Consider the following 27472-nt stretch of genomic DNA (forward strand, 5'->3'; position numbering starts at 1 on the left):
AAGTGCACATGCATATGACGATCCCTGATTAAAGGTTTAATGCAACTATAGTTGAACAATTATTTAGACAAAACACTTAACCCACCTTTACCGTTTGTGTTAATTTATTGATTTAATTTTAATCATTTTCAATTTCCACTGGAACGGAGAATTACAAAACTCATTTTCACAAATTAATATGGTTCTAACTATAAGCAGAGATTGACAGGAAGAGTGTTAAAGCAGCACATGTTGAAGGCGGTAAAAATAGGCATGAAATAAAATTTTCAATCGTATTAACAAACAAGCTGATTGCATCTACTCTATATTCCCCCACTGGAAGGGAGTCTCTGGAAAATGAGGTGCGGGCCCTGGATTTGGCCCTGTCCGCCCCGTGACGGCTGAGCCGTTGTCATCTGCAGCAGGTGACAGCATCTTATCAAGAGCTGCAAATTACAACGTGGGAATCTTATCAGCAGCAGCCAATTAGAACCAGAGGAGTAGCAGCGAGAAAATGTCAACAGCTCAGTGAACTTGCCAGGGTTCTTATCGGGCCACGCCTCTTCATCCAGGCAGCTTTCTTTGAGTATGTCATGGCAGTAATGACTGCCAGAGCAATGTTGTGACAAGAAGGGCTGAAGGAATAACAGGGTCTCTAAAGAGCAAGCCTCCCAGAAAGACTCCACACTTCCGGAGAGCTGCCAAATTTTAGCAGGTTTTTGACAGCTGACGACTAAAAAGCAAAGAAATTCTTTCATTTTCAACCTCAGCCGGGTGTGTGTCTAGACTGAACAGCAAAGGTTATAAAAGATGTTAAAAACTAGGCTTGTAAAAGTACACATGGGGACACATTTCTGCAGTCCAGCAGAGAAAACAGCAGAAAACTAAGTCACTTATTTAGGAAGATTAAAACGTTTCAACAACTGCAAACTGACCATTATTGGTAACATGTTTATATTGATTATATATTGAAAAAAAGAAGATAAATCTACAGGGGCTGCTGCTCCTCTGACAGGACCCACACCCTTTTCTGTTCCCTTGCACCATCTTTACATGATGGTGCAAATACTTCAAGTTGAATTATCTCTATATGAATAAAAACATGATCCGGAATCATTGTTATGCAGCAGGCAAGGTCCTATTACCAGAACAAATACAATGATAATATGTGTTTCTATAAATGTTATACCCATCTGAGTTAATTTGTCATAAATATCAATTTAAAATTTCATTGCCTGGTCTAAGTCATTTTTACTAAAGAACTGTCCTGTAGCTGCTTTGCTATACCTTCTTACCACATGAGTTGTTCTTGGTACAGTTAGGGTTAGGTTACCACTAATTGTTATTTTTATTACTGAGTGATCTATATATCTCATTCTTGATAATATCAAACCATATTCAATGCCGGCTGTGATGCTGGTATAAAATTTTGACCTCAATATTCAGCAATAGTTCAGACAATTGAGAGGGAAAGCCATCATGTGATGCCTTTACACTAAGTGTAAAGGTATGAGGTACAAACAGGCAGATTTAGTTTCCATCATGATTGTTCATAAAATTTAATGGGGATAAAGAATATGTATAGAATGGACTGGCACTTATGACCGTATGCAGTATTCAAGCAGACAGTGACCTCTTCTGACTCAGGAAAAGTTGAATAAATGAAATTAGCTTTGTTCCTGAGAATCTTTTTCTGTTAATTCTCAACGAATGGGAGGAAGCTGAGGTTATTTCACTGGCTCATTTTTTCCTTTAAGGATTGACTGAAGCTATAACTGCATGAATAGCACAAAACCCTCAGGTATAGAAATGCGTCAGATTCCAGGTGAACAGTCTCGTCACTTGGATTGCAGCAAAGACTTTCCTGCAACCCTGTGTCACATCCCACACCAGCACAAACTCACAACACCGCCTGCAATGTACAGAAGACAGATCCAGCCAAAATTAGCAACCAATATAGGAATAATTAAATGGACTAATGAGGTAATTAATGTGCCAAATACTGCATAAAAAAAATACAAATTCTCCCAACTTATTTGATTAAACTGTGTAACAAATAATATTTATCAAGTTTAACAGCATTCATCTAGAATCACCACTATTATTTAATTTTCCATTTTATTTTCAAACTTTTTGTTGTATTGGAGGCCTCAAACATGGTGCTGGAAAATTATACAAAAACCACGTTTCAAATTTTAAACCTTATCAAGTTCAGATTAAACTAATTAGCTCTACTTATACAATTTAAATAGCTGAGCGGCAACACAGAGCAGGGGAAGGCCAGGAGGCAGTTAGCAGAGCTGCCGCTGCTTTGTTGACACTTGAATACTATAAAGGAGCTGTCACATAGTAAAATTAATGCAACGGTTTAATATTTTTAAGTAAATTTAAATTACAATAAAAAGTAAAGTTGGAGCGCAAGGATTTGGAAACACTTGTTGAAAGTTTAGGGAAAATGTGTAAAAAGAGAAAATTCTTCATCCCTTTTCTTCAGCTTAATGGACAGGGGGGATTTAGATCTGGGAACTGAGATAACTTTGGATAAAGATCAACATATTGTTTGGTGAATCGTGTGTTGATTTTGCCTTTTATCATGGACCACTACCCTACTAAAAGACCCGATGAAGGCTCAAATTCATTATCTAAATCTCCTGATATTCATGCCATACACCAACCATAGGTTTTTGGAGAGAAATGGGATCATCATCACAGGTTCTCCACCATGCTTTTTGCCTTTGTTGCTGTCTTTTGGTCAGAGCAGTCAACACCATTCTTAGACATTGTTTAGTTTGACTCAATTTATGTTGAGGACAGCCTAATATGAAGCAAGCATTCAAAAGACACTGTTAAAAATCTTCGGTTATGAAAACATACAAATTAAACAAGTCAGATTCAATATAGCAACAACACCTGCCAATTCAGCTTGAAAGCTAACCCACAGCAGTTCATTTAGCTATGCACATGTAACACAATGTCTTCTGTTTTCTCTCATCTCTGTAGTTTCTTCTTTATAGGACAACTGCTGAAATATTTGATGAAGTGCAGCTGTAAGGCAAGCACAAACAACTTTTCTGACAAACAATGCTCCGCACGACCATTGGGGATTAGGCCAACAAGCTGCAGGGGTGGAGCGCTTCCTTCCAGAGAAAAACAAACAAGTTCCAGTTCTGATTTTACACTGTACAGCTGAAGAATATATCTGAAATATGACAATCCACCTGGCTGTAGAAACCTCTATAGTAAAAGAACATGTGCACAGACCGGTAATAAAAGAGAGCAGGATGACATCGGAGGGGGACCAGACATGCTCATTAAACTGGTGGTAGTCTTAATGTCTTGCAGTGAGAAGCAGCTGGTATGGATCAGTTAACCCCGCTGGAGGCTCCAAGGGAAGGCAGACGGAGAAGGAGAAGAGGAGGTGTTGATCGAAGGAGAGTGGAGCTGCAGGGTGACGGTGATGAATACGCTGCTGAGAGCGCAGTGCCAGTCAGAAAAAAAAAAAAAAAGGAAATCCCTGCAGATTCTACTCTTTTCCACGCTCAGGTTCCTTTTTGTGTTTAGATTCTACTTGAAAACTTAATTTAAACTCCAACTTAAACACAAATGGCCAAAGTTGCTTTTGATTTCTAAAATTGAAAGAAAAACCTTGTCTGGTTGGGCCAAACAGTCCAGTTCAAACATCTACAAAGGCTAGCAGAAGCGAAATTGAGCTCCATTAGTGGTAGAAACAAAGCTTATCTGCATCAACATGATAAATAATTCATCGAGTAATTCAACCTATCTGGGTGAGTGCTTCTGCTTTGGTGTTTTAGGGCCACCTCAGACTTGTAGAGATCTGAGAGCCGCTGGTGGCTTGATGAAACATTGTAGATAAAACCTCTCAATAGCTCTTACATTTGTAATTGAACCATCTGAGCCCTTGAATCTTGGTCCAGCCATTTCCTTTGGAGAACATGCACTCAAGAGGAAATGGCATATTTATTTCAACAGAGGGTGGAGTGGTTTAAAGGAAAACACAAGATTAGAGCCCTTCATTACACATGTATAGGATGCAGTGTAAGTGCCATTTACATGAGATGCTATCGTTTAAGATTCCTACGAACTGGCAAATATTAGATGAAGAAATAATATATTACAAAATATCTAGGTTTTCTATTTCTATGCAAAGAAAAACAAATCATGTCACCAGTTTAAAGATGGCAAAATCTGAGAAAACGCCTAAATTAAAAAAATGAGAACAAAAACTTGCAGCATTCTAACAGATTCAAAATACTGAAGTGAAAAGTCATAAGACACAAAAAGATAAATTAGCAAGAAAATGGGCGTGCCGTGATGGCGTAGCGGTTAGAACGACCCATATTTGGAGGCCTTGAGTCCTCGACGCGGCCGTCGCGGGTTCGACTCCCGGACCCGGCGACATTTGCCGTATGTCTTCCTTCCTCTCCTTCCCCATTCCTGTCAGCCTACTTTCGTAAAAGGGACACTAGAGCCCACAAAAAGACCCCCTGGAGGGGTAAAAAAAAACCCCAAAAAAACAAATTAGCAAGAAAATAATACTCTATAAAAATAAAAATCCTTAAAGAAATTTGAAAAATCTGGCATGCAACATCAGCCTCTAACAAGGGGCAGAAAAATGTTTTCCAGATTATTCTTCAACCATAGCTACAGTTTTTTCAGATAGTGTTTATTGTTACCATGGTAATTACTCCCCCATCCCTCCACCCTCACAAACACACAGCAATAGATGACAATAGTTTTCCATCTGGAAGACTTAATCCGAAAACAAATTCATTATTTTTTGAACAGCTAGAAATGGATTAATCCTCACAGCCCCACTTGTTCCGACATTGTTGAGACACATTGTAAATGTTTGGGTCTTTCTCCATCAGTACAAACTTGCTGCACTGATGCAGGAATATTGTTTTGCCTGGAAACACAAGCTTTATTTTTGAGTGCTGGAAACTGTTCAAATTTCAGTCACTGACCAATAAATAAGCACGACCCTTGAAATCCTAGAACCCTCGAAACAACCAGGCTGTCATCATCAGGAAGAAAAAGTAATTCATGAGCCATCGTATTTTTCCCATCTGGTTGGATACCTTGAGTAAGTACAAGTAGGCCGTGCACATCTCTGATCTTTTTCTTTTCATCATGCAAGACGATAAATAAATAAAATGCAACAAACGAAGAGGGCATATAGCTGGATCTTTAGAGAGCTTTGCCATTAGCTTCAGCTTGAGCCTACAGACAACCAGAGTGCCCTTTTGCCTTGAATTATTTAGCGCTCACATTTGTAGGCTTTGCCAGTTGAGGGGATATAGCGCTAAAATCCCAGACCACTGAAGCATGCAGGAAAGTGGCAGAGAGCATGGCCGCACAATTAAAAGAGAAAATACATACTGGAGATAAGTGATACAACAAGACAAAAGATGAATGGGGATTTAATTTCCTTCCTTGATGATCATCAGGAGAGGAGATCAAGACTATAGGATCAGATAACTCTGCTCCAACTCGGATCAAAGGATCCTTCTATGAGCTGAACAATTTCACCGAGGACACATTGTTCGTGGAGACACATACACAGATTCTGCACTGACTTTATCTCTCCCAGAGCAGCCGCGGAAACAATTGAACTCTTGTAACAGAGAGAGAGAGAGAGTAACCCATGCTGGATAAGAAGAGGGAAGGAGTTGGTAGCACTGTTTCCTTGCAGCAAGGAAGTCCTGAATTCAAATACAGTCTTCCTGTTTGCATGGTTTACCCATCCAAGTGTGGGTTCTCTCCAGGTACTCTGGCTTCCTCCCACAGTCCAAAAGCATGATTACTACTCACTCTAAATCACCCTTAGGTGTGAATGTAGCATGGTTGTTTGCCGTGTGTTTGACTGACCTAATATGACCCAATAGTGTGTCATTATTGATTAAATTGAATATTGAATAGTAAAAAGAATAAAATTAATTGGAAAAACAGATTTGACTTTAATTAGATACTGTGTAGCAACACTTTGCAGTAATCAATGCAAACAATCTGTTCTCTGCATTTGCAAACAGTAGCTGGGGTTACTGAAACGTAGCATTTTGAAATTTTTACATCTTTTTAACAAAGTTCAAAAAGATTACATTTGGTCTCAGACTTTTAGGAATAGTCTAATGTTTTTTTGTTTTTCTACAGCTATTCATGAAAGCCTTTTCCCACATTTGTACCCTAGAACTGTGTCTGACGCTGGGTCTTCTGTCACTGAAGTACGTTTTGCTCCAGGACACTTTGGTGGTCTTGAGACTTCATCGTGCTTTGGACAGACTCAAAGTTCTTTGTGCCAAATGCAGCAAAGCAGCCCCCTCCATGTTTCACAGTCGGCTTGGTGGGTTTTTTTTTATCTTTACAAGACCAATGTTATCAGTCTACAGCAGGGGTGTCAAACTCCAGTCCTCGAGGGCCGCTGTCCTGCAACTTTTAGATGTGCCTCTGCTGCACCACAGCTGAACAGAATAATTAGGTCATTAGCAAGGCTCTGGAGAACTGATCTACACAAGGAGGAGGTAATTAAGCCATTTCATTCCAGTGTTTTGTACTTGTGGCACATCTAAAAACTGTAGGTCAGCGGCCCTTGAGGACTGGAGTCTGACACCTGTGGTCTACAGGATACTTTTAAAAACTTTGGAGCTTATCAATGAGAATTTTGTTGAAAGGAGAAGAATATGAGGAGAGGAAAGTGAACTGGTGCATAAAGACTATCTATCCTACTGCTACTGTTAGCAGTGGGATGGTATTTAATGTCTCCTCAATGATCTATAAAGCACTGAAAGGTCTTGCTTAAAGACATCAAAGACCTGCTCACTCAGTTCCTGAATTGAACAAGGGAGGGTTAGCCTTTAGTTTCTATCTTCTACAGCTCAAACACATTTCTGTTTAGTACAACTGTGTTGTGCTTTCAATGCAAACGTGTTTCTAATGTGTGTTATCTCTGTTCCTTTGTTTCTTCAAAGCTATTTGAATTACCGTGTATAAATGGTGCTGTATGGTTTCTTTTAACTGAGGGACTTTGCAGTAGAAATTAAACACTTCCACCACAGCATAAAAAAATTTAAAAAATCACAGTAATTCTCATTTCACACCGAACTCTTTGAGACACCAACCTCTTCATACATCACCCTGACTGTCATCTGTGACAGTTTTAACATTTTGCTGAATTATTTATCTTCCACTGTTTGACTGCTACTTGACTACGAATTACACCACACTACATTGTTTTAGGCTCTAATTCATCATCTTACAAAAAGAGATCACAGAAAAAAAAAGAAAGAAATACTGCAGCACATAATGCCAGAAACTTTTTTACTGCACTCTATGAGAACATGAGCCGACATTCAGTTTAGCGAAGTGCATCTTTCTGGTGTTTGGTGCTCCACACAAGAGAAACTCAGTGAAGCTGAAAACCATTTATCACAAGAAGGCCAGAGAGGGAAAGAGACCGGGTATAAACTGCACGCTCTCATAGACCTTATACTGACAAAATAGCTTTGACAATTTCTAATACAAATCCTGAGAACAGATTTCCCTCATAGTTCTCACCTTTAAAATACCTCCAGCAGATGTCACAACACAACGGAATGGTTTACAAGAACAAGTCACTGTTGTTCCAGTGGTAACGACAACCAGGAGTAAAACTACCCTTCTTGTGCAACACCGTAATCTTACAGCAGAAGTGTGAATGTGTGTGTTTGGCATCATTTCAGACAGTGTCCCACTGAGCCAGGTTTACCTTTTCAGCTGGACAGTCTTGCATTGTTTCTTTGCCAGAGCCACCTGCAGCAGCACAACAACTACCAGTAAATCAGAAAGAGGAAAGCATTCTCTGTCCCTCACAGGACTAATGCCCGCCTTGACGTCCAAACTGTGAAAATGTTTTGTACCGCAGAAAAACTCAGCATATCAATTACAAATACACGCTGAATCACAATGACTGCTAAATGTGATATAATGCTGTAGCAGCTGTCTGGTAAGTATTAAAACAGCCAACCAACACAACTTGAATTCTTATTTTCATCAGCTCAATGACATTAACCTTTCGCCTGCAGAATCAATAGCATTTTTATTCAATCCCCCCTCGCTTGGCTCCCAGGAAAGGTTAATGCATCAGCGATTTGATTGGTGAGAGCACAATTCTCTTATTGCCTGTGAATTGGCATTTGTGTTAAAAGTTTGATCGATTTTGATCAACGCAATGCCGGTATTAAAAATGCTCTGGATAAATCCATACAACAGGCCTCAGGTTCGAAAATACACCTCTGCTCTGATCACTACTCAGCACTTTTTCCTCCCGTCTAACAACCTTGTTACATGAAACCCATTCAAGAAAAGGCCAAATGTTCTGCTTGGTGGAGCTTTATCACGCGGTTATTTGTTACGGCACAGAAATGGAGCCAGACTTCAGTGGCAGAAGTCTTTATGTTGAACATATTATACATTTTATATATATATATATATATATATATATATATATATAAAAGGTGCTCTACGTGTCAAATTACAATAAGTAAAGAACTTACAAAGTGGTTATTTAAATGTATCAATTTATTTAAGAAAATGGAAATTAATACAGAAATACTTTTCATACAGAATTAAATATAGTATATAGAATTAATTGATTTTATTTTTGAAATTATATACAATTATTGCATAATTTAATTAATTTTTTCATGTCCCTGTGCTGAAGTACATCATGAATAAATTACAATTTTCGATTTCACCGATCAAAATCAGTGGGCGGGACTAAGACAGCTAATATAGAGACCCTGGCATCTGATTGGCTTCTTCCAAGTTTGCAATGACTCTGGGTCAATTTGGAAAATGAAGCCTGAATTGTGGAACACAAAATATTTGATTAAATCTTGACATGAATAATTGAGGCACAAATAATTAATTCCATGTTAATAAATTATTTCTGTATTTCTATTTTTTAAATGCCACATTTAAATAATTATTTAATAGTTTATTCATTGTAAGATGAAGAAACTTCCTCCAGTAATTTCATAAAATTCCAGCAGTGACAAAAAAGCCCATTAAGATAAATCCCACATTAAGGTAAATGCTTTAAATAAAACAATAACTGAAACATTTTACAATTTGTTAGTTACTTCTTCTTAAGTTAAGAGTTTCAAGAAACTTAAATAATAATCAGTGACTTTCACACACACAAGTCCATTTTATTTAGCGTCAGGACAGTAGGCTGGATGAGGATCCATATTTATCTGGGATTCACCAGGTTTCTATTTAACGGCATCTACTATATGCCAACTAACTGTCTGCAAATGATGTGGGTAGTAAAATAGGTTTCTCCTAATACCAAAAACATTAAAATGTGGAGTCACCCAGTAAAAGTTTAACACTAAAAATGAGCTTCTTAACTTAATGCATAAATTTAGAAGGTGAATGCTCCTACAGTGGTGAGGATGTTGTAAAAGGTCTGGAAACCTTCTTGGTGTCTTCAATTAAACAGATTTTTTTGACAGGAAAACTGCCGGGAAACAGAAATAATCACTTAGCCTTACAGCCAAATCAACACAGACACAATTCACCAAACACAAAAACAACCACTTTTTCCAAGGCCATCAGGCTTCCAGGCATAAATTCAGATACTTGGTCCTTGGGTTGACCTGAAGAGACCTGAAGAGAACCAAGGACTCTGGGTGATTTAGGAAGAATATGTGATGACAGATGGTCAAAAATCTTTCTGTCTGTAACCACTAACTTTCTGAAAAGTTAAAGCAGAAGACTACACTGACTTACTGGCAAACTTACAGTGTGAAGTAATGAAAGCAGAGGTGTGCAAAACTGTATCACCTTTGCTGAAAAATATATATATTTTTTAATGTCAGATTTTTTAACCTTTCGGGGAAATGTTCTCAAATTAATGGTTGGATTCTTCTAAAACTTTCACTGTGAGATTCTAAAACTGCACAAAATAAAATAAATAAATAAATAAATACAAAATGTTAAAGTATTTTGAAACTTTTGACACATCTTTACCAGGGGTGTCAATAAATCTAATATGCAGGGTATATTGCAGCCTTCTGTCCACATCCAATCCCCTCCGCCCACCAAAAGGAAATGTGTTTGCACTCTCTTTGACCTATCAAGGGCTGCATGGATACAGAAAGTTAGCAGACGAGTGCTGCAGGCAAGGTTTATGTGCAGTGAGTAAAAACACCTCATTACTGTAGTTGACAGAACCTCCCAGAGCTTCGGACTCTCCTTGCTCTCACCTGAAAAATAAATACCACTCTCCAATCCAAGCAACTTACTTCGTAACAAGTTATAACTTCAGAAATGTTTTAATTTCTGCCTTACGCTTCTCTGGATGCAAAGTTTGTTTATAAAGGCAAAAGTGAAGATTGGTGTGGGCTTGCAAGGATCCTGCTAATTTAAATTCATCGAAGGGGGGGGGGTGAAATATTGCCTCTTAAAAAATTGTGCATCATTTCAAAATCTCATTCCGTTTACTGCCTGCAGCTCAAACACAGCAGGACTTGAGGGGGAAATGGCCATCTCTAGCTGCGTTGAGAAAGTGACAAAAATAACAGAGAACAGAGTAGGGAAATCTCTCCAGCCCCAAGGCCCCACTTATTATGAATTAATAAAAGACAAGCACACAGAGGCACACTGAGTGTCCACAAACAGAGAGGACAGAGAGGATAAAGGGCAAAGATGGTAGTCAAGTACCTTGCCTCTTTGTTTAGAGGAAAAAAAACGCATAAAAATGTAACGCTTGATTAAAAGAAAGTGTTAATATTCATGAATTTGATATTAAAGGACTGAGACAGTTAAGCACAGCCCTTCCAGTCTTGCAATCACTTAAATTCTTAGGAACTATTTTTTTTCCCCTGAACTTAAAGTATAATTAGTTACACTGAGTGTCGAGTGAGTGTCTATTTTAAGGCTCTGTGAACAGAATATGAACTCTGCTTCAAACGTTTGAGACGTTTTGTTAGTTTACAGCAGATGACAGCTCATCATTTCATATAGTGTTGAACAAAAATGATTATATCCAGTGAGCTTTTAGATTTTGTCACATCAGATCCAAAAACTTTAGTGTATTTTATATATATTTTTTGTCATTCTTTATGTGAAAAACATAGTAGTAGTGCATATTTGTGAAGTTAGAGAATGACTCATGGTCTACATGGTCCTTCAAGCTGGAAGTCTTTTGAAGTATGTTTCTATCAGCTTTGCACCTCTAGGGACTCAAATCTCTGTCACTTCTTTGTAAAACTCGGAATCTCTGTCACATTAGATGGAGAATAACCACACACATATTTTCAAGTCTTGCCAAAGAACTTTCCATAAGATTTGGTCTCAACTTTATTGGTTCATTTTTAACATGATTATAATTAATCTAGCCACTTTGCTGCTTGCTAGAATGAGATTCTGTGAGTAAATTTTACCCAGAGGCTTTTCTTGTACACGTTTGCCATATTTCCTTGTTGCAAACTACATAAATGCATGAAAGGTTAATTTTTGACAATCATGTATTCTTGCAGCTATTTATTTAAAAAATTTAAAACCCATATACAAACTTTGCTTCCAGCTTTGTGCTGCTCTGTCAGTAAAAACGTTAGTGGACATCAATAAATAATCAGGCATAAAGGATGAAAATCAACCTTTGAAGATCATATCAGTTTGTTTTCTAAATCTCTTAAATTAGTTACCTGGAGCCTCAACGGCTATAAATATGCACAAAAGATTTACAGGTGCAGCAATGTTGCAAAGAGAGAAGAGAGAAAAACAAAAAACAATCCATAACTGTTCCTTAATGGCACTTGGTCAATCGGGTTGTTAATGAGGGGTTGAAGCACCTGACCGAGACCAAAGACAATCAGGAGCTCGACAGAATCTAAAATTATAAGAGAGTAAAGTCCTCACATTGATTTGCTTTAGACCTTGACTAACCTTGCAGTTCTTCAAAGGTTTCAAGGAAGCGTCAACAGACCCTCTGATTATGGCAGGTCAAGTCAAAGAAATTTGTAATTAAACTTCATCACAGAGACGTCACAGATACGAGGCTTAAATCACGGAGCACAGCGAAGTCAAATACTGCTAAAGCTTCTGCATTTAAGCAGAAATCATAAAGAGGACCATAATAATAAATATGACACCACAGACTTGAGGGCTGCAAGTATTGTTTTGCTAAACTGCTTCTGACCTTCTAACCTGATAATTACATCAAAATGAGAAAATTAAAGGAAGCAGAAATAAATTGCTGTCTAACACAAATCCAGCAAAGATCTGACATTCCTGATTGACCTCTACATCTTCACTGTGAAAGAGGAAATAATTACAATAATTGTCTCATATTCATGCAACTGACCATTGACCTGGTAAAAATAGAGAAAGATCCAGGGAACCGAATCTATCTATTCATCCATGCATCTATCTATCCATGCATCAGTCCCATTTTAAAACCATCCATCCACTTATCTTTGTATCCATTCTTTTATTTCAGTATGGCTTAAACAATTAATCAGCTTTATCGTGATGAATCAATTATTGAAATAATCACCAACTAATTTATTAATCGATTAATTGTTAACTGAAGTACAGACTAAAAAAGGCCAGTTGCTAAAAGAACACCATAGAGCAGCAATAAAAACTTTACAAAAATAAAAAACTGTACAAAAATATGAACATTTTGAAAAAAAAAAAAACTTTCTTTAAATCTGTTCAACCCACCTCTCCTCAAGTGGCAGATTTAGCTTCACCTCGTTCAGGTTCTGTAAAAATAAAATTTCAGATTAAGCACCTTTGCTTTCTAATTGTTAATAACTTAATCCAAAAATTCATCGATTAATCTGCAAATGATCAGGTGTTTACAATCGAAATGCTGCTTTGGCATTTTAGGCAATACACATGTTTATTTCTTTTTAAAAAAAATAAATTGAATCATTTATTTATTTGTGTCTTTTAATATATTTCCAATATTGTCAAAAAAGATTTAAGTGGTAAAATGAGAAATCTGCAGAATGTGGTTATATCTGATTAATCGATTAACCATCTGAATCATCAATAACTAAAATAATGGATAGTTATAGCTCTGCATCCCATCCATCCATCCATCCATCCATCCATCCATCCATCCATCCATCCATCCATCCATCCATCCATCCATCCATCCATCCAGTCAGTTGTGGAGTTGACAGGTCCAGGAGGGGAACCAATGCATCCATTTTCTTAACAGCATTCTGGGTCAGCCTCAGGTTTTCCTCACAGCAGAATGTGATAAGGCACGCCTTTACTCTCGTTAAAAATGAGCCTAAAACTGATGCTGTCTATACACTGCTTTTAAAAGACACAAAATTAGAAAAGCATGGTTGTGATGTTCAATAACTTCAAAGTGTTACTTTCTGAAGGACTACAGTGTGTTTGGTTGGTTACATGTGTCCTCTGGTACAGTTTAATCTCCAATCCAAAGGTACAAATTCTACAAACTGGTTCACAGTCTTATTAGCGTTTTGGATATTCTCACAGCCGTCACACGGCACCCCATCACAGCAGAAGAAAGCAAAAATATTCGCAATTTCAGCAACAATAATGGCAGAGAAAATCCTGCACTGGTGGCACTGAGTCATTTAGAGTCACACTAATGATGTGATAGTAAGCTGTCAGAGCCGCAGAGGGCAACTGCTCATATATAAATCACAGCATTGAATGGAGACCATAATTCCCAACACTTAAACTGATCTGTCTCTTCACAAAATGTATCTATAGCGGTTACAATGATCTTTTCTTTTTTATGAAACACAGCAGGCGCTTCAAGTTATTTCCCATGAAGCTCCTCAAATACTTGTTTTTCATAAGAATAAGTCAAATTGTCATAAAAAAACAACCTTATGAACAGACATTTAATTCAGGTCCATCATAATTTATCGTCCTACATCTAATCTTTTCTTTGCTATTTAGGTAAAAAGCCTTGCAAAAGTACTCGCCTCTGTTTCATCTGGAAGCACTTCTCCACTTGGTTTTAGCAATCACATAATTATCAATTCAGAGTTTAATTGTGTGTAATTTAGTCACATTATGAATACATCTTTTCTGTGAGGGACTCAAGAGGTTTTATAGAGAACATTAATGAACAAACAGCACCATAAAGGTCAATGCACACTGCGAACAAGACAAAGGTAATGTTTTGAAGAGGTTAAGGAAGGGTGAGGTAGCAAAACAATGTCTCAAGCTGTGACAGACCAAGCAAGGAGAACATTATTCAGAGAAGCAGACAAAATTCACCATGGTAACCTTGTAGGAGCTGCAGCGATCCGAAGCTCTGGTGGGGCAATTTGCCATCTTTTAGTCCTGCACTCCACAAATCTGACCTTTAAACAAGATTGAAAACAAGAAAGCTACTATTGCAAGAAAGCCACAGAAAAGTCCTGTTTGTGGTTTGCTAGAAGCCATTTAGAGGGGGACAGCAAGCATTTTTTTATCAGCAGGAACAGGGAAAGTGGACAGAATTGTTGGGAAGATGGATGGAGCTAAAGACAGGTAATCCTGGTAGAAAACCTGTTAGAGGCTACAAAAGAGTTGAGACTGGTGTGAAGGTTTGCCTTCCAGCAGGTTACCCAAACATACAGACACAATCTGATGAAACTCAACAACTTTTGAAACGAAGCACTAGCAACAATATCGTCTCTACACCTGCAAGCTTGTAGAGACATAGGCTAAAATGCAGTGGTAAATACAGTAAGAGAACATTTTACAAAATATTGACGGACTACAAATGCTACCACACTTTTTAGAGTTTCACATGTGAAAATGTTCAAAATTTTGTAAAATCTTTCTTCCACCTCATAACTGCACAGGTCTTGGTTTGCCCATCTTAGAAAGTTACAATTAAATCCACTAAAAAACAGCAACTTGTTGTAAATGTCTGTGATTGCTAAATCTTTTCATGGCTACAAAGGCAGAAATTTTGGTCTACAAATGTACTAGAACTGGCTGAAACATACTACTTTAACTCTAAAAAGTAGCCATTGGTACATTGACTCAAACATTAAAAACAAATGCACGCCATCATTCACATATTTGTATTTTTAAAAATGATAAATATGGAATCTTTTTTCATTTCACTTCACGGTTATGCAATAAAATCCAGATTAATACACTGATGTCTGTGGCTGCAACATAATTAAATATGATACATTTGATGGGCATGATATATCTCTAATGAAACAAAAAACATATTTCATATTCCTAACAAACAGAGAATACAGAAAAGATGCGGTACACATGAGCATCATTCATTCCAATCGTAATTAATAGTTTTACCATCAGCCATGATAGTCACTGTATCAGTGAATTAAAATCAAATAGCTATCAATTCATGAACTTATCCAAGTAAAGACAAGAAGAAATGATAAAAAGTTGATTAGGTTTTTTTTTTTTTTAATTGTACGTTATTAAGCCAGACCAATTATCATGGCCACAGAAGCAGAGAACATGGCACGCCACCTCCCTGTCTGAGGGGCTTTCTTCTGTCTACTTATAAAGCAATTAATTAGTCAGAACTTCTTTAATTCTTTAATTAGAAAGTCCTTCTTTAATTTGACACATTACCATGCGACCAGCCACTTACTCAAATGACTGTTTAATTATAGTGAACTCGCATAAACACATGGACACGTACATCTTCTCGCTGCGCCACTCCCTGGGTGACGAGTCGAGTGTTTTGTGTGGGAGAACCGAGGGCGTGCAGGAGCTTGTGACTGGCAGGCAGTGTTGTCACGGTAACAGACATCCAGACAAAAATACCCACGTACACACACATAATCTCAAAGGAGCAGTTTTCCTGCAGCAGCTGCATGACCCCTAAACAGGCCAGACAACTGGAGCCTCAGGACATGGCAAGGTAATAGGAAACAGCAAAGACTAAAAAATAAGCCACTTTTTGTCCATACTGCCACCCAATAATAGGATTATGCCACAATTCCCATTTAAGGTATTGAATGTTGGTAGAAAAGAAGGTACCAAATAGCAAGGTACGAAAGCTAGGTGAGGTAAAAAAAAACTCTCCTGAGTGAACAGAATAGTCCTCCAGTTGAGTTTTTAGACACTTGGGTTGAAATTCGACATGGCTTACGACAAAATGATGAGGATTTAAGAACATGCTGTAATCCTGCTGCTGTAGAGGAATACTTGAGAGGGAGTAGTCAGTACCTGGAGGGAGGCTGGCTCTCTTTCTCTTTTTGCCGTTTTCAGCAGTGTTATCCAAGGGAGCGCACTCAGTCCCAAGTGGGCCACTAGAACCGTTGAACTGAAGAGGATCGTTGTTGGTTGCTGGATCGAAGGGCAGAGCGTTGAGTCCTGAAAGACAGACAAGAAAAAAATAAGAATTTATTCATTACTTATTGCAACAGGCTTAGTCCAGACTTCTGGTTCTAGTCTACTCTGCATTTCCAGAATCAGAACTAAACATGAAGAAGGAACATTCTGTTTTATTTTTAGCTCCACTAATCTGGAAAAAAACTCCAGAAAACAAAACTGCTGAAAAACCAAGTTCCTTTAAATCAAAGCTAAAAACCCATTTGTTTAGAGCTGATTTTGGTTAATAACTGTTTTTTTTGCTGAAATGTGCTATATAAATAAATGTAAATTGATTTGAGTCTGTATTGAAATTAGTGTATTTCTAAAAACAACAATATAAACACTTATTTTGCATCACACCAGTCATATGATCAAAAACCAGATGTTACTACAGGCAGAAAAGATGAATACAACGACAGGAAGTGATAGGATGATGATGGAGTGGCGTGTTTTCTAATGACTTAGTATGTGAACAAATTTATTACTGTGTGAATTTAATTGCATTTCTTATTAGATGGAAACAACGCAATTGTGAATTTGTGTTTTTTTGCAGAATATCAACACGGTTTTGCACACATTTGTAATGAAAAATAATAATTTTTGTGCTATTGTCAGCACAAAACATCTCAAGGATGCTTCCTTTATGAAACCTAGAAGTCAGGCTCAAAAGGACCAAAACTGTACAAAAAAAAAGCATGAAATCACAAAAGAATAAAATAACCGGCAACTACAAAATGGGCATAAAGAAGTTATTCGTTTAGGAGGTCCTAAATCCTGGTCCTCATGGTCCATTATCTGGGATGTTTTAGATGTTTCTTCGCTCCAGCACACCCGAATCTAATAACTGTTCTTCCCCCTCTGCATGCAATGAAGTTCTACAGCAGACCGTTAATGGCCTGTTCATTTAAATGAGGTGTGCGGCCACAGGGAAACAACTAAAAGGACGGCAGAATTTCAGGATCAGCTTTGGGAATCACTGCCATAAAAGGCCTCTTAGAAAAATATAAGTTCCAGCATAGCAGTAATTTATCTTTTATAAGCAGAAATCCATTAAAAAGATCATGACCCAGGTCAGTAAGGAACAGACCGAACTGACTCTCTTAAAATTTTTTTGGATAAAGTCGGCAGTATGGGTATTTAAAAACACTTAAAATGTTTCCATGTAAAAGCGCTGACATTTGAATAATCTATTGTATACAGAAATTTCACTTTCATAAAACCAACATTTTTTGCTCATTCAACTGTAAACTGTGCATACGTTAAAAGATGTTTTATTAAGCATAAAGTATAAATTAATATTTATCACACTGTCCAAAATACAAACATAAGACAATGAGCATACATGAAAAAAAAAGTTAACTTTCCTGAGTCTCTATTTTTCTAGTTAAATTGTGTTTTCTGTCTAATGTCTCACTTTTTCCTGTCAGAGCAGAGCAGGATCCTAGAAAGATTCAGTTTACATTCATGAAAAATTTATTACATTTCTTTGTGCTCAAATTTATTTTCCCTCTGTGGCACAAATGAGCAGGAGATCCAGACTCCTGCAGCTTCAGCAGAGCTCTAAAAATAGCCACATTAATGTGGTTTCCATGTAGCAACAACCCAAATGAGACGGTGTCATCCGTTTTTACGCTTTATGACTTCAATCAGCCAGAAGCAAGACTGACTAACAATTAAGTTACACAAAGCAAATAAAACAAGAAATGAAGCTGCAAACTATTAAGTTTCTATTTCAAATGTTATCAAACTTTCAAGCTGCTGTCAACAAATATGTTCTCTTGTGTGTTCATATTTATTTAATCTCACATAAAGCTTTACAGAGACTTGCAGGATTATTCATATTCCTTGAACTTTCCAAATTTTGTGATATTAGAACTAAAGACTAAAGATATTTATTGACAGTCATTTCAACACAGACAGTTGCTTTGATACAAGCTCTGGTTGTATGTTTAGGGTCGTTGTCCTGCTGAAACATGAACCTCCGCCCCAGTCTTAAGACTTCACCAGCTTCTTAAAAGTTTCCTTCCACGATTATCTTCTATTTGGCTCAATTTGTTGTCATTGTAATTAACGAAGAGAGACAGCAATAAAAATAGCAGCAATAGCATCTATCTGCTTGCTTTCTTCACTGTGACACAGCGCCTCCAAAGGTGAGGCACAGAACTTCACTGTTTCGCTTCAGACTCTTTACATAGGTTTCAACAGGCAATGCATAAATTCATTATAAAAATTAAGTGATTTTGACCTTAAAAATGTTGAAATCATATAAAACAAAAACAAATTTACACACCGGTGAAGCTGCATTTTATTTGTGGGCATCAGAGTAAAGTGGGCTGAACAAGAAGGCTTGCCACAATATTCTAATTTTTGTATGTATAAATGTTTGAAAACATTCCCACATTGCATTTATAATAAATCACATGAAAGTTCGTGGTGCAACATGGAAAAATGTGGAATGATTCAGTGGGTATGAATACTTTGGTTACCATTTTGCCTCACAGTCGCCTTATGGGAGAAGCTGAAGATTTGCTTGCATATAGTGATAAGAACATGAGACATAAGGGATACAAACACTTTGAATGTGTGGGTGGCAGATCTGTGGGTCTGCATTTGCTGCAGACTCAGTTTAAATGGATCTCCTGTCTGGGCTCTCACACATCACGCCAGTCGATCTCTACCGAAAATCCATCTGTCACACTTATTTACAGATGACCGTCAATCCTCTAGAGTGAAACAAATCCATTACTCAGGCAATGTTAACTCTGTCACCAATAAACAGATACGGCTTACATTAAGGGAGACAGCTCTCAGTCACTAAAGGCAGGAAGAAGTTCCCAAGAAAAGAGCGGAAGAGAAGCAGTGGAAAGATTGAGACAACACTGAACAGCTGGTAGGGAAATACCACTCAGCTTCAGGGGATAATGTCCTACTACAGGTCATGAAGGACAAAATGTTCACTTCTGCTCCCACTGGAAGGCATATCCAAAAATTTCATGGATTTTTCTCCCTTAGGAATATAACTTTATGAATGTGGCACTGAGGTTGTATAAAGAATTAAGAAAGACATTTGCTGTAATTTAAAACTAAATCTACTTGAGTTTATGCGACCAGAAAATCTTGAGTGAAATCCAAGATCTCATCTGGCTCTTAAGTAACCACAGTAATTCAGTGTGAAGATTGGACACAGAGGAAATGAAACATTTTAATCATCAGCCTGACGCTCAGTTCTGCGAGTTTCAGCTGAACCGAGCGTCCATCCCTGCCCCGTACGTGTCTTTAGAACAGAACGCTTTCAGCACAGACGTGTAAACCTGCATATTAACAACGTCTTTGCAGGGTCATTGCCCCCGTCTCTGCTGCTACTCATGTATCTGCTGGCTGATGAATGGCCTGTTTAAATTTCAACATCTGGCCAGGAGGGAGGAGCAATGTCAGCGAGTATCACTCCCCGAGGGAGGAAGAACATAAATACCAGGAGGCAGGGTGGAGACAGGAGGAGCCCGAACAGAGAGGCTGCAGAATAAATTAAGGCAATGAAACTGCTAAATGGAGACACAAACTTTATGTGGTGAAAATGCAATCACAGAAACGTGGCAAATTATTGTGACCCACTCATATCAAGGACACATTAATAACATGCAGCACTAATGATGGAGAGCCAGGCGAGCACAGGCACATTAAAATACACGGTAAAAGTCAGTGGGTCATTAACTCGGCATATGACCACCTTGGAGTTCAATCAGAGTCTGTACTGTGTATTCCCTTGCAGAATGAGGGACAATGTGATGTTCCAATTTAATGCATTTCATTGTTAAGGTACACTGATGGCGCACCAAGTTGCATTTTGTTCCCTTCAGGTGTACCTACACACAAAAACACAATCAGATATTTGTAACTCCATGTCCATTAGCCTAGAAACAGGCTGAAATAGGAATAGATTTTATTTTGCAACGTCAGCATGTGACATATCTCCCAGCAGGAACGGTGGAAGAACAAAAATAAAAATAAAAAAATCTTTTTTGATGCATTTTGAGGCTGAAATGGACGGTTCTAACTCTGTAAACAAACTTCACACATTATCTTAATATTCTTTTATGACCTAATTTTGAGTGAGACAAAAGATTGAAAGATGTAAATGAGGCATTTGGATAAATTATGGTTAATTTTTAAGGGCATAGGAAGAGAAAAAATCCCTTACAAAGCAATGTACAGCGAATACGGTGCCTCATCTCAATGAGAGTGTACCATAAGACATCCAAAATAATATTAAATGAATTCTATCCCACATGCCAGTCCCACTATTTTTAAAAGGTATAATCATGTTTGCTCCAACACTCAATTTCATAATAGGATCCATTAAATAATGTTGATATAATTAGTCTTTAATAATGCATCAAGGGTTTTTGGCAGGTTCAGGATTTGAACTTATGATCTTTCAGTCAGAGAGCACAGCACTGAGCTGCGCTAATTTTCTTAGCAGCACATTTGTATAATTCTCCTGTAATGCCTCATCTAATTCCTATCAGCTAATAACTCAACGGTAAAGGATGAATAATGCATTGCAAAAGGAAATGTGCATCAGCTCAATGCGGAGAGGAAGGGCATCAATGGGGGAATACCCGAAGCAGCAGACTATTAACCTAATGTAGAACTCAGAAACTTACTGACCATGCAGACTGCTGTGTTTATATAACCAGAGCAAGACAAGGGGCCAGATGGTGGCATACGGCATTAACATAACATGTTTTCAACCGCAGAAATATATTAGCTTCCCTGACTTTTACACTTCATTAGTAAACCTTTTCTGTCTATCAAACTGCCTTTCTGCTTCACTGACTTATATCCTCAAACAGGCAAAGTGGCTGAGAAAACACACCTGTCACGCAGAAAGGTGAAGACCGACTTTCCATACTAAGCAGGAACAATTGAACAAGGTGGAACGATTGGGTTTAGGACCATAATGAGACCAAAGTTTTTAAAATTCTGTGTCCTGAAAATAACCAAAGATTGTGGAAGTTTAACGGTTAAATTTATCTTCCTTCCTTCATTGTGATCTTGCAGTTTCAAAAGGCTGCATTCACAGCTGACTGACGGCAGCTTAAAACGATACTTGGATAGTATTCACAGTTTTCAACAGGTATGAAAACCCCCTCTCAATTTTTTTCACCATTACAATTTGTAAAGTGAAGAGAGATATACACAGAAGGATAATTATGATACTGTTACAAATACTGCTTTCAAAGTGTAAAACTGTGAACTCTCAGCTTGTTGCCTCTTTTTAATTAGTGTTAAAGAAACTATAAAGCTTATTATTCCTGGTATTCATTAACAAAATGATTCTCAGCGCCACTCCTTTTACAAAGATGACACAACTTCCTCACTTGTTTTTTTAAAAAAAAAAAAAGATAATTTTTTTTTCCACATATGTCTTCATTTTCTTTAGATTTGAGTGCAAGTGTGTTTGGTAATGTGTGGTCACTGCTATTCGCGGGTCAGAATTCACAGCTTCATCTCTTTGCTGATTTTTTTCATTGTACAACGTGACTCCAAATGAATTCCATATAATTTGTTGACTCTTTCACAGAACATACAGTATATAAGCCATTTTAAAGAAAATGCAGTTTGGAAACCTGAAATGCCTACAAGCACAATGCTTCTTGACATGCTATGGGATGGTGTTCGCAAAGCAGCCAATGCAGGCGGGCCATTTATTTTCATTGGTGCTGATTGGCTATACCCCTTCAAAGAGCAAAAATAAGGAGAACAATGGAAGTTAGCTTCTGCGGTATTGCAGAGGTTGTGTCCGCTGTGTGCATTAAAACATATTAAGGCATATTTGGTGTTTAAACTATTAAAATAGGTATAATTTTATAAGTTAAACACATTTTTAGAGCGATTTCTAGTATTATTACCAGGTAGCTGAGGTGCATAACCCCAATGAATGCCAGGGATCCAGTATTTTTCCTTCTAGAATAGCTAAGGTTAGGATATATGTTCTCGATGGAACAACGACAAGCTTTTGTCTTAGCAATACTAGTCGCTCTAATGAGCTAATCACTGAAATGAGAGACAGATATTCTCCCAAGAAAGCTGAGATAACTTTTATTGTGGAGAATTATTATGCAATTAAATGAAACAAACATTTTCACATCTTACTTGTATTTTAATCTCTAGGTGAGCATTATAAAACAACTCAAAACTTTCCAATAAATATCTCACATGGATACAAATACACATCTGCTTGAATCCATTAAGCATTCAAGTTTATCCATTCTGGAGTTAAAGTATGCCTAATAATTGTGCACACAATTCACAGCATGAAAAAGACTGGAGCGGTAGCAGCTTATTACTGATTTGCACTGAAGTATTAATTTACAGCAGTACTTTAATTATCATGCCTTCCTCTAAAAGCAAGCTCAATTCCCAATTCACATCCCCATTTTCTAAAATATCCTTATATTTAATTTGTGATGAATCAAACACCTGAAGTGGTAGCAATGTCTGACTTTGTACTCAAAATTCAGTTAACATCAAAGCTCGACCCTTTTTGTTACAGTCACAGACTAAATTCCTGTTTGTTGGCAGCTGCCAAGTCAACAAACAGCTTCCAAAATTAGCCTTCAATAACCTGAAAGGTTACAGACATCATAAAGACACAATACCACCATTAGAGCTTGCTAAAAAAGTTTTGGTACACATCATTCCTCACAATAAATTGAGTTGTCACACCAGTTATAGCCTGCGGTGTCCTTTAGAACGTCAGAGCGCACTTTCACCCAGGAATGTTGGCGTGAGATCACACCTTCCTAAAAAGGTAGGTGACTGTGAAGTCATGAGTGCCCTTAGCAGATGCATAAACAAGGTGTCTTACTGATGCGGCTTAGCAATGGATGGCAAAGCATGCCGAGCAGCAGTGGTATTCTCAAGAGACTATTAGCGAAGATTTTCACCTCCAGTTATAGCAAAGACAAAGAGCTGTTAGAAACACAGGCTCTCCAAACAACTGAGAGTAGATGGGATCAGTTTCTGAGAAGCGCCATCATCTGGCACAATAGGCTCATCTTAATAAAAGTAATGGCTGGGATCATCCTGAGTATTTTTCTAATGCCTTTCCACAGAAGAGGGCAACACATTAATAGTTTATTGTCTTTGGATGCCAGTGATTCACATTACATATTTACAGAGGAAACAACCAGCATTTTAAATTCTGGTTATATACCCCATTTAGTCATAAAGTTTGTAAGCTTTTGATGAAATTACAAGGTAGTTAATCAGTAATGAAAGATGATAGCTTTAGGTGCCTGTCCTTTCTCCTATTCAGAAATGACAGGTGTCATCTAAGTAAAGGTAAACCTTTTTAATCAAAAACTAGAAACATAACTTTGCTAGAACTGATTCTACTCCTTTCCAAGGGCACAATGACACAGTCCTCACCAAGAGGTGGAACAAGATGAGCATGTTAAGTTTGAGCCTTTCCCAGGAGATCAGTGAAATAGAGAAAGACTCGAAACTTTCGCTTAGTTCAATTTAATAATGAACAGGGATGGAACGAGAAAGGAAGTCAGTATACCCAAAGGAAAAGCATACAGGCACAGGGGAAACATGCAAACTCCAAAGAGATTTTCCTGCTGCAAGGCAGGGTTCTACTTGTACATTGTGTCTTGCAAAAAGCATTCAGCCATTTTGCATTTTGTCATGTTGAAACCTCAAGCTTTACTGTATTTTATTGGGGTGTTTCCATTCGCAAAACAAACAAAAAACAGAAGTAGAAAAACATAAATTTGCATTCAGTCTTTGGACTGCTGCAGCTACAGCTACAAATATTTTAGATTTTTTTTAAATACATCACAGTACAGTGATCCACATGGAAATGCACAGCACACTGAAAGCAGATTGACAATTGTGGCTGACTGAAAGTGGAAAAAAGTACATGGTGTGAATACTTTTGCAAAGCATTGGACACTCCTTTTAAGGCCATAGGTTAAAATGGAAAATCATTCCATTAGTCCATGTGCAACAAATCAATATTTCACTATTTTCAATGTAATGTCTGTAAAGTGAAACAGAAATGTGAAGAATTACAAGGCGGCAAAGATCAAAACACTGAAGCTATGAATATTAATCACTAAAGCAACTGCAAAGTGGAAAAAAAGAACATTCCAAGGATTTAATCCATTCAGACACAAGGGAATCTCTAAACTTGGGAGGTTTATGTCCATACAGTATGGTACATTACATCTAAGTAGGTTAAAGACAGTTCAGATTTGCTAAATATTTGTTTCATGAGTATAAATAGTAAAATACTTTTTCTGAAGTGTTTGGCATTAATAACAGCAGACAAAATTGAGATAATAAATAAACTGTCCACTTTTTAATGAGCTTAAGCCATGTGTTATCACCTCAACAGCTGTAAGGATATCTAGAATATTCAAAGTTTTGTATTTTTAGGTGTCAAGGAAAACAATGACAGTTAGTGTCATGATAATTGAGGAGGAAAAATTAGCTTCTTACAGTTGGGAGTTTGGTAAAGGTTAACCTATTCCCTGATGTTGTGTTGACATTTTGAAATGATGCATGCATCAGAGTATATCACTGTACATTTATAAATTCATGTGGCTCTGCATGTCCCATTAACTCAGCCAATACACAGACATGTAGCGATGATAGACAATGGAAAAATTCTTCCATGCAACAGATGAGACAAAGATGGGAATAAATTTTTCTTGTTTGTTAATACACATAATCAACATGCAAGTCATGCTTTGAACACAATCAGAAGTTACCTTGCACAAGAATGGCATGACTATTTATGACATTATTGACAGTGAAAATATTCTTCTTCAGGCCCCCTCCATCATTCCTTCAAGCCTCTGGGAATTCACTGAAGGTTAATTTATTTAAATCTCCCATCCACTCATCTCTATTCCATTAAATTGACTAAAAATCTTTGGTTTGCAGTCTAATCCTCTTTCTGCTGTCAAAGGGCCCTGCCCTTTTTGCCATACAGTGAGTGAACAACTGTGTGTCTGTAAGGCAACCCAGCAGTTGATAAGGTCATGTTCACTTACACATGCATGTGGGGAGTCCTTGGAGAGAAGTGCATAACATTGAACCAATAATTCTACAAACCACTCATGGCAGGCAGTAAAGGAACCAAGTTTTCCCCTATAAGACATACAGTTTCTACTATCCTCAAGGACACAGTAAAGTCTAAGCTCTCACCATCTGTTCTCTCGTTTGAATGACAGGACACTATAATGCAAGTAGGGTTTGGTCAGATCAAGCCATCAACAGTTGAGGTGTAGTACTAGGGATATATTGGCTATGTGAGTAAGTCCTGCATCATTATTACAGGCATAGCATTTGTGATGATTGGCACCAGTGTTCCAATGCTAATGACTTTGGAAAGGCTCATCGTTCCCTTAAATAGTCGCTGAAGCTATTTGCAGTCTGTCAGAAAAACATCCAGCCTATGTTGATGTGGTTTTGTGCTCCAGAGACCTGGCTAATGAGACATTCACTGGCTCCAATGAACTTCAACAACGGCACACTGAGAGCTGTTGGGAGTGTGTGTCGCAGTGCCGACAGAAACAGCTGTGAATGGCCGCCTTTAAAGAGCTTTTGGCTCTGGGGTGTGGCTCAATCATTGGTAGAATCTGGCACATCTGATTTTAAATTACAGTTTTGTATTATTAAAACATGCATTTCACAAGCTCCAAAAGGAACATGTCCTTCTTGAGGTCTGCTACTCTTCCAAGCACACTCTTTTCAGTTCTCAGTGTTACAGTTTTACATCCCGTTTCCTCAACCAAATGAGCAAACGCTTACAAACACTTTCCGTCTAAACTATCCAGATAATGTCTTTTTTATCCGAGTTTTAACTCCCACTGACACTAAAACATGTGATTTGAAGAAACAAAATCACTTGGCAGTCCAATCACTTCTCTACCAGCCAATTAAAATGGGAGGAAACAACATTTATCTTACTCATTAATTTTCTTGGTGATGGGTGGTGGCAATCTCCAGTGGTTAATAGGCAAGAAACGGGATACACCCTCGATAGATCTGGAGACAAAAAGCTTAAGCAAACTAAGTACATTCTTTTTAATAGATTTAAATTCAAATTATACCAATGTTTTGCAAAGAGCAATCAAAACATTTTAATAAACCTTTGTTAAGCATAAAAGTCCTCTTAGAGATGCCGTTTTATCCAAATGTAGTCAGCATTAAGTAATGCTCCCCTCCCTCAGATTGCTGCTCACTGTTGATCAGTGGTCTGAAAGAAAGCTCCCTTGTGTGTGTGGTTTTTTTTTTTAAAGATCCAAGCTAAACTAGCACCAAAATGTAGGTCAAGCCATCAGTTGCACTTTCAACTTCAGCCATCCAGCATCCTGTAGTATGGCTTATCTACCTTAAGTAACCAGATAATTTTGTTTCTTATACTCTGTTACCCTATAAATGTATTCCATGATTCATTCGTATATTTACTGACGGTAACTAAGCAGTGAGAATCCCATACCCACTAAAGCCTTCTTGTCAATATACTTGTCATTTATGCCTAGTAATGGACAAAATAACCTCAAAATCTCTGCTGTCTTTGCTTAATTATGCCTTTCTAATCTCTCAAGTACTTGGCAGCCACCTACTTAGTTTTTATTTCCTTACCGCTCTGAAGTCTCAGTTGCTCCATAATTTGTTTCAGACCATCAATGCTTTACACTTGTAAAGTAATGGACTGAAGCAAAGGGCTTAGGAGATTGATGATGAATAGCTAACATTATGAAATCAAGCTTTTGATATCTCTTAAGATGCGGCTGCTTGAAAGACTCCTTTATAAAAATCTGTACATTATACAAACATAACCACATTGTTGCAATGGTCACTCACAATGAGGCACTTTCAGTGTTTTTATGGAAAACTTAATTGAAAAAAAATATTTCAAGACAAAAATATGTTTTTATAATAATGTACTTAACTTTTTTCAAATATCTATTTTGTGCCTAACTATATTTAGGTAATAATTTCACTATAGTAAATTTGCTTTTTCTTCATATTTAGTTATTACAATAGCATCATACCTCAAATTACCTCCTAAAGATGTTTAGGTAATTCTCAGTTACTTTCTTTGTTATGTGTAATA

General features: G+C 37.5%; 1 protein-coding gene across 4 annotated transcripts in view; it reads right to left on the reverse strand.

Moving 5' to 3' along the window:
* Positions 1-27472, reverse strand: part of enox2 (ecto-NOX disulfide-thiol exchanger 2) — a 195025-nt gene that overhangs the window by 89094 nt on the left and 78459 nt on the right. For all 4 annotated transcript variants that reach the window (XM_032554682.1, XM_032554681.1, XM_032554683.1 and 1 more), the window contains one exon: positions 16186-16332. In XM_032554682.1, the coding sequence (XP_032410573.1) occupies positions 16186-16332 (147 nt within the window). The remainder of the gene's footprint in view (positions 1-16185; positions 16333-27472) is intronic.

The sequence above is a fragment of the Xiphophorus hellerii genome, chromosome 23, assembly GCF_003331165.1.
Source record: "Xiphophorus hellerii strain 12219 chromosome 23, Xiphophorus_hellerii-4.1, whole genome shotgun sequence".
In the NCBI taxonomy this organism is placed as follows: Eukaryota; Metazoa; Chordata; class Actinopteri; order Cyprinodontiformes; family Poeciliidae; genus Xiphophorus; species Xiphophorus hellerii.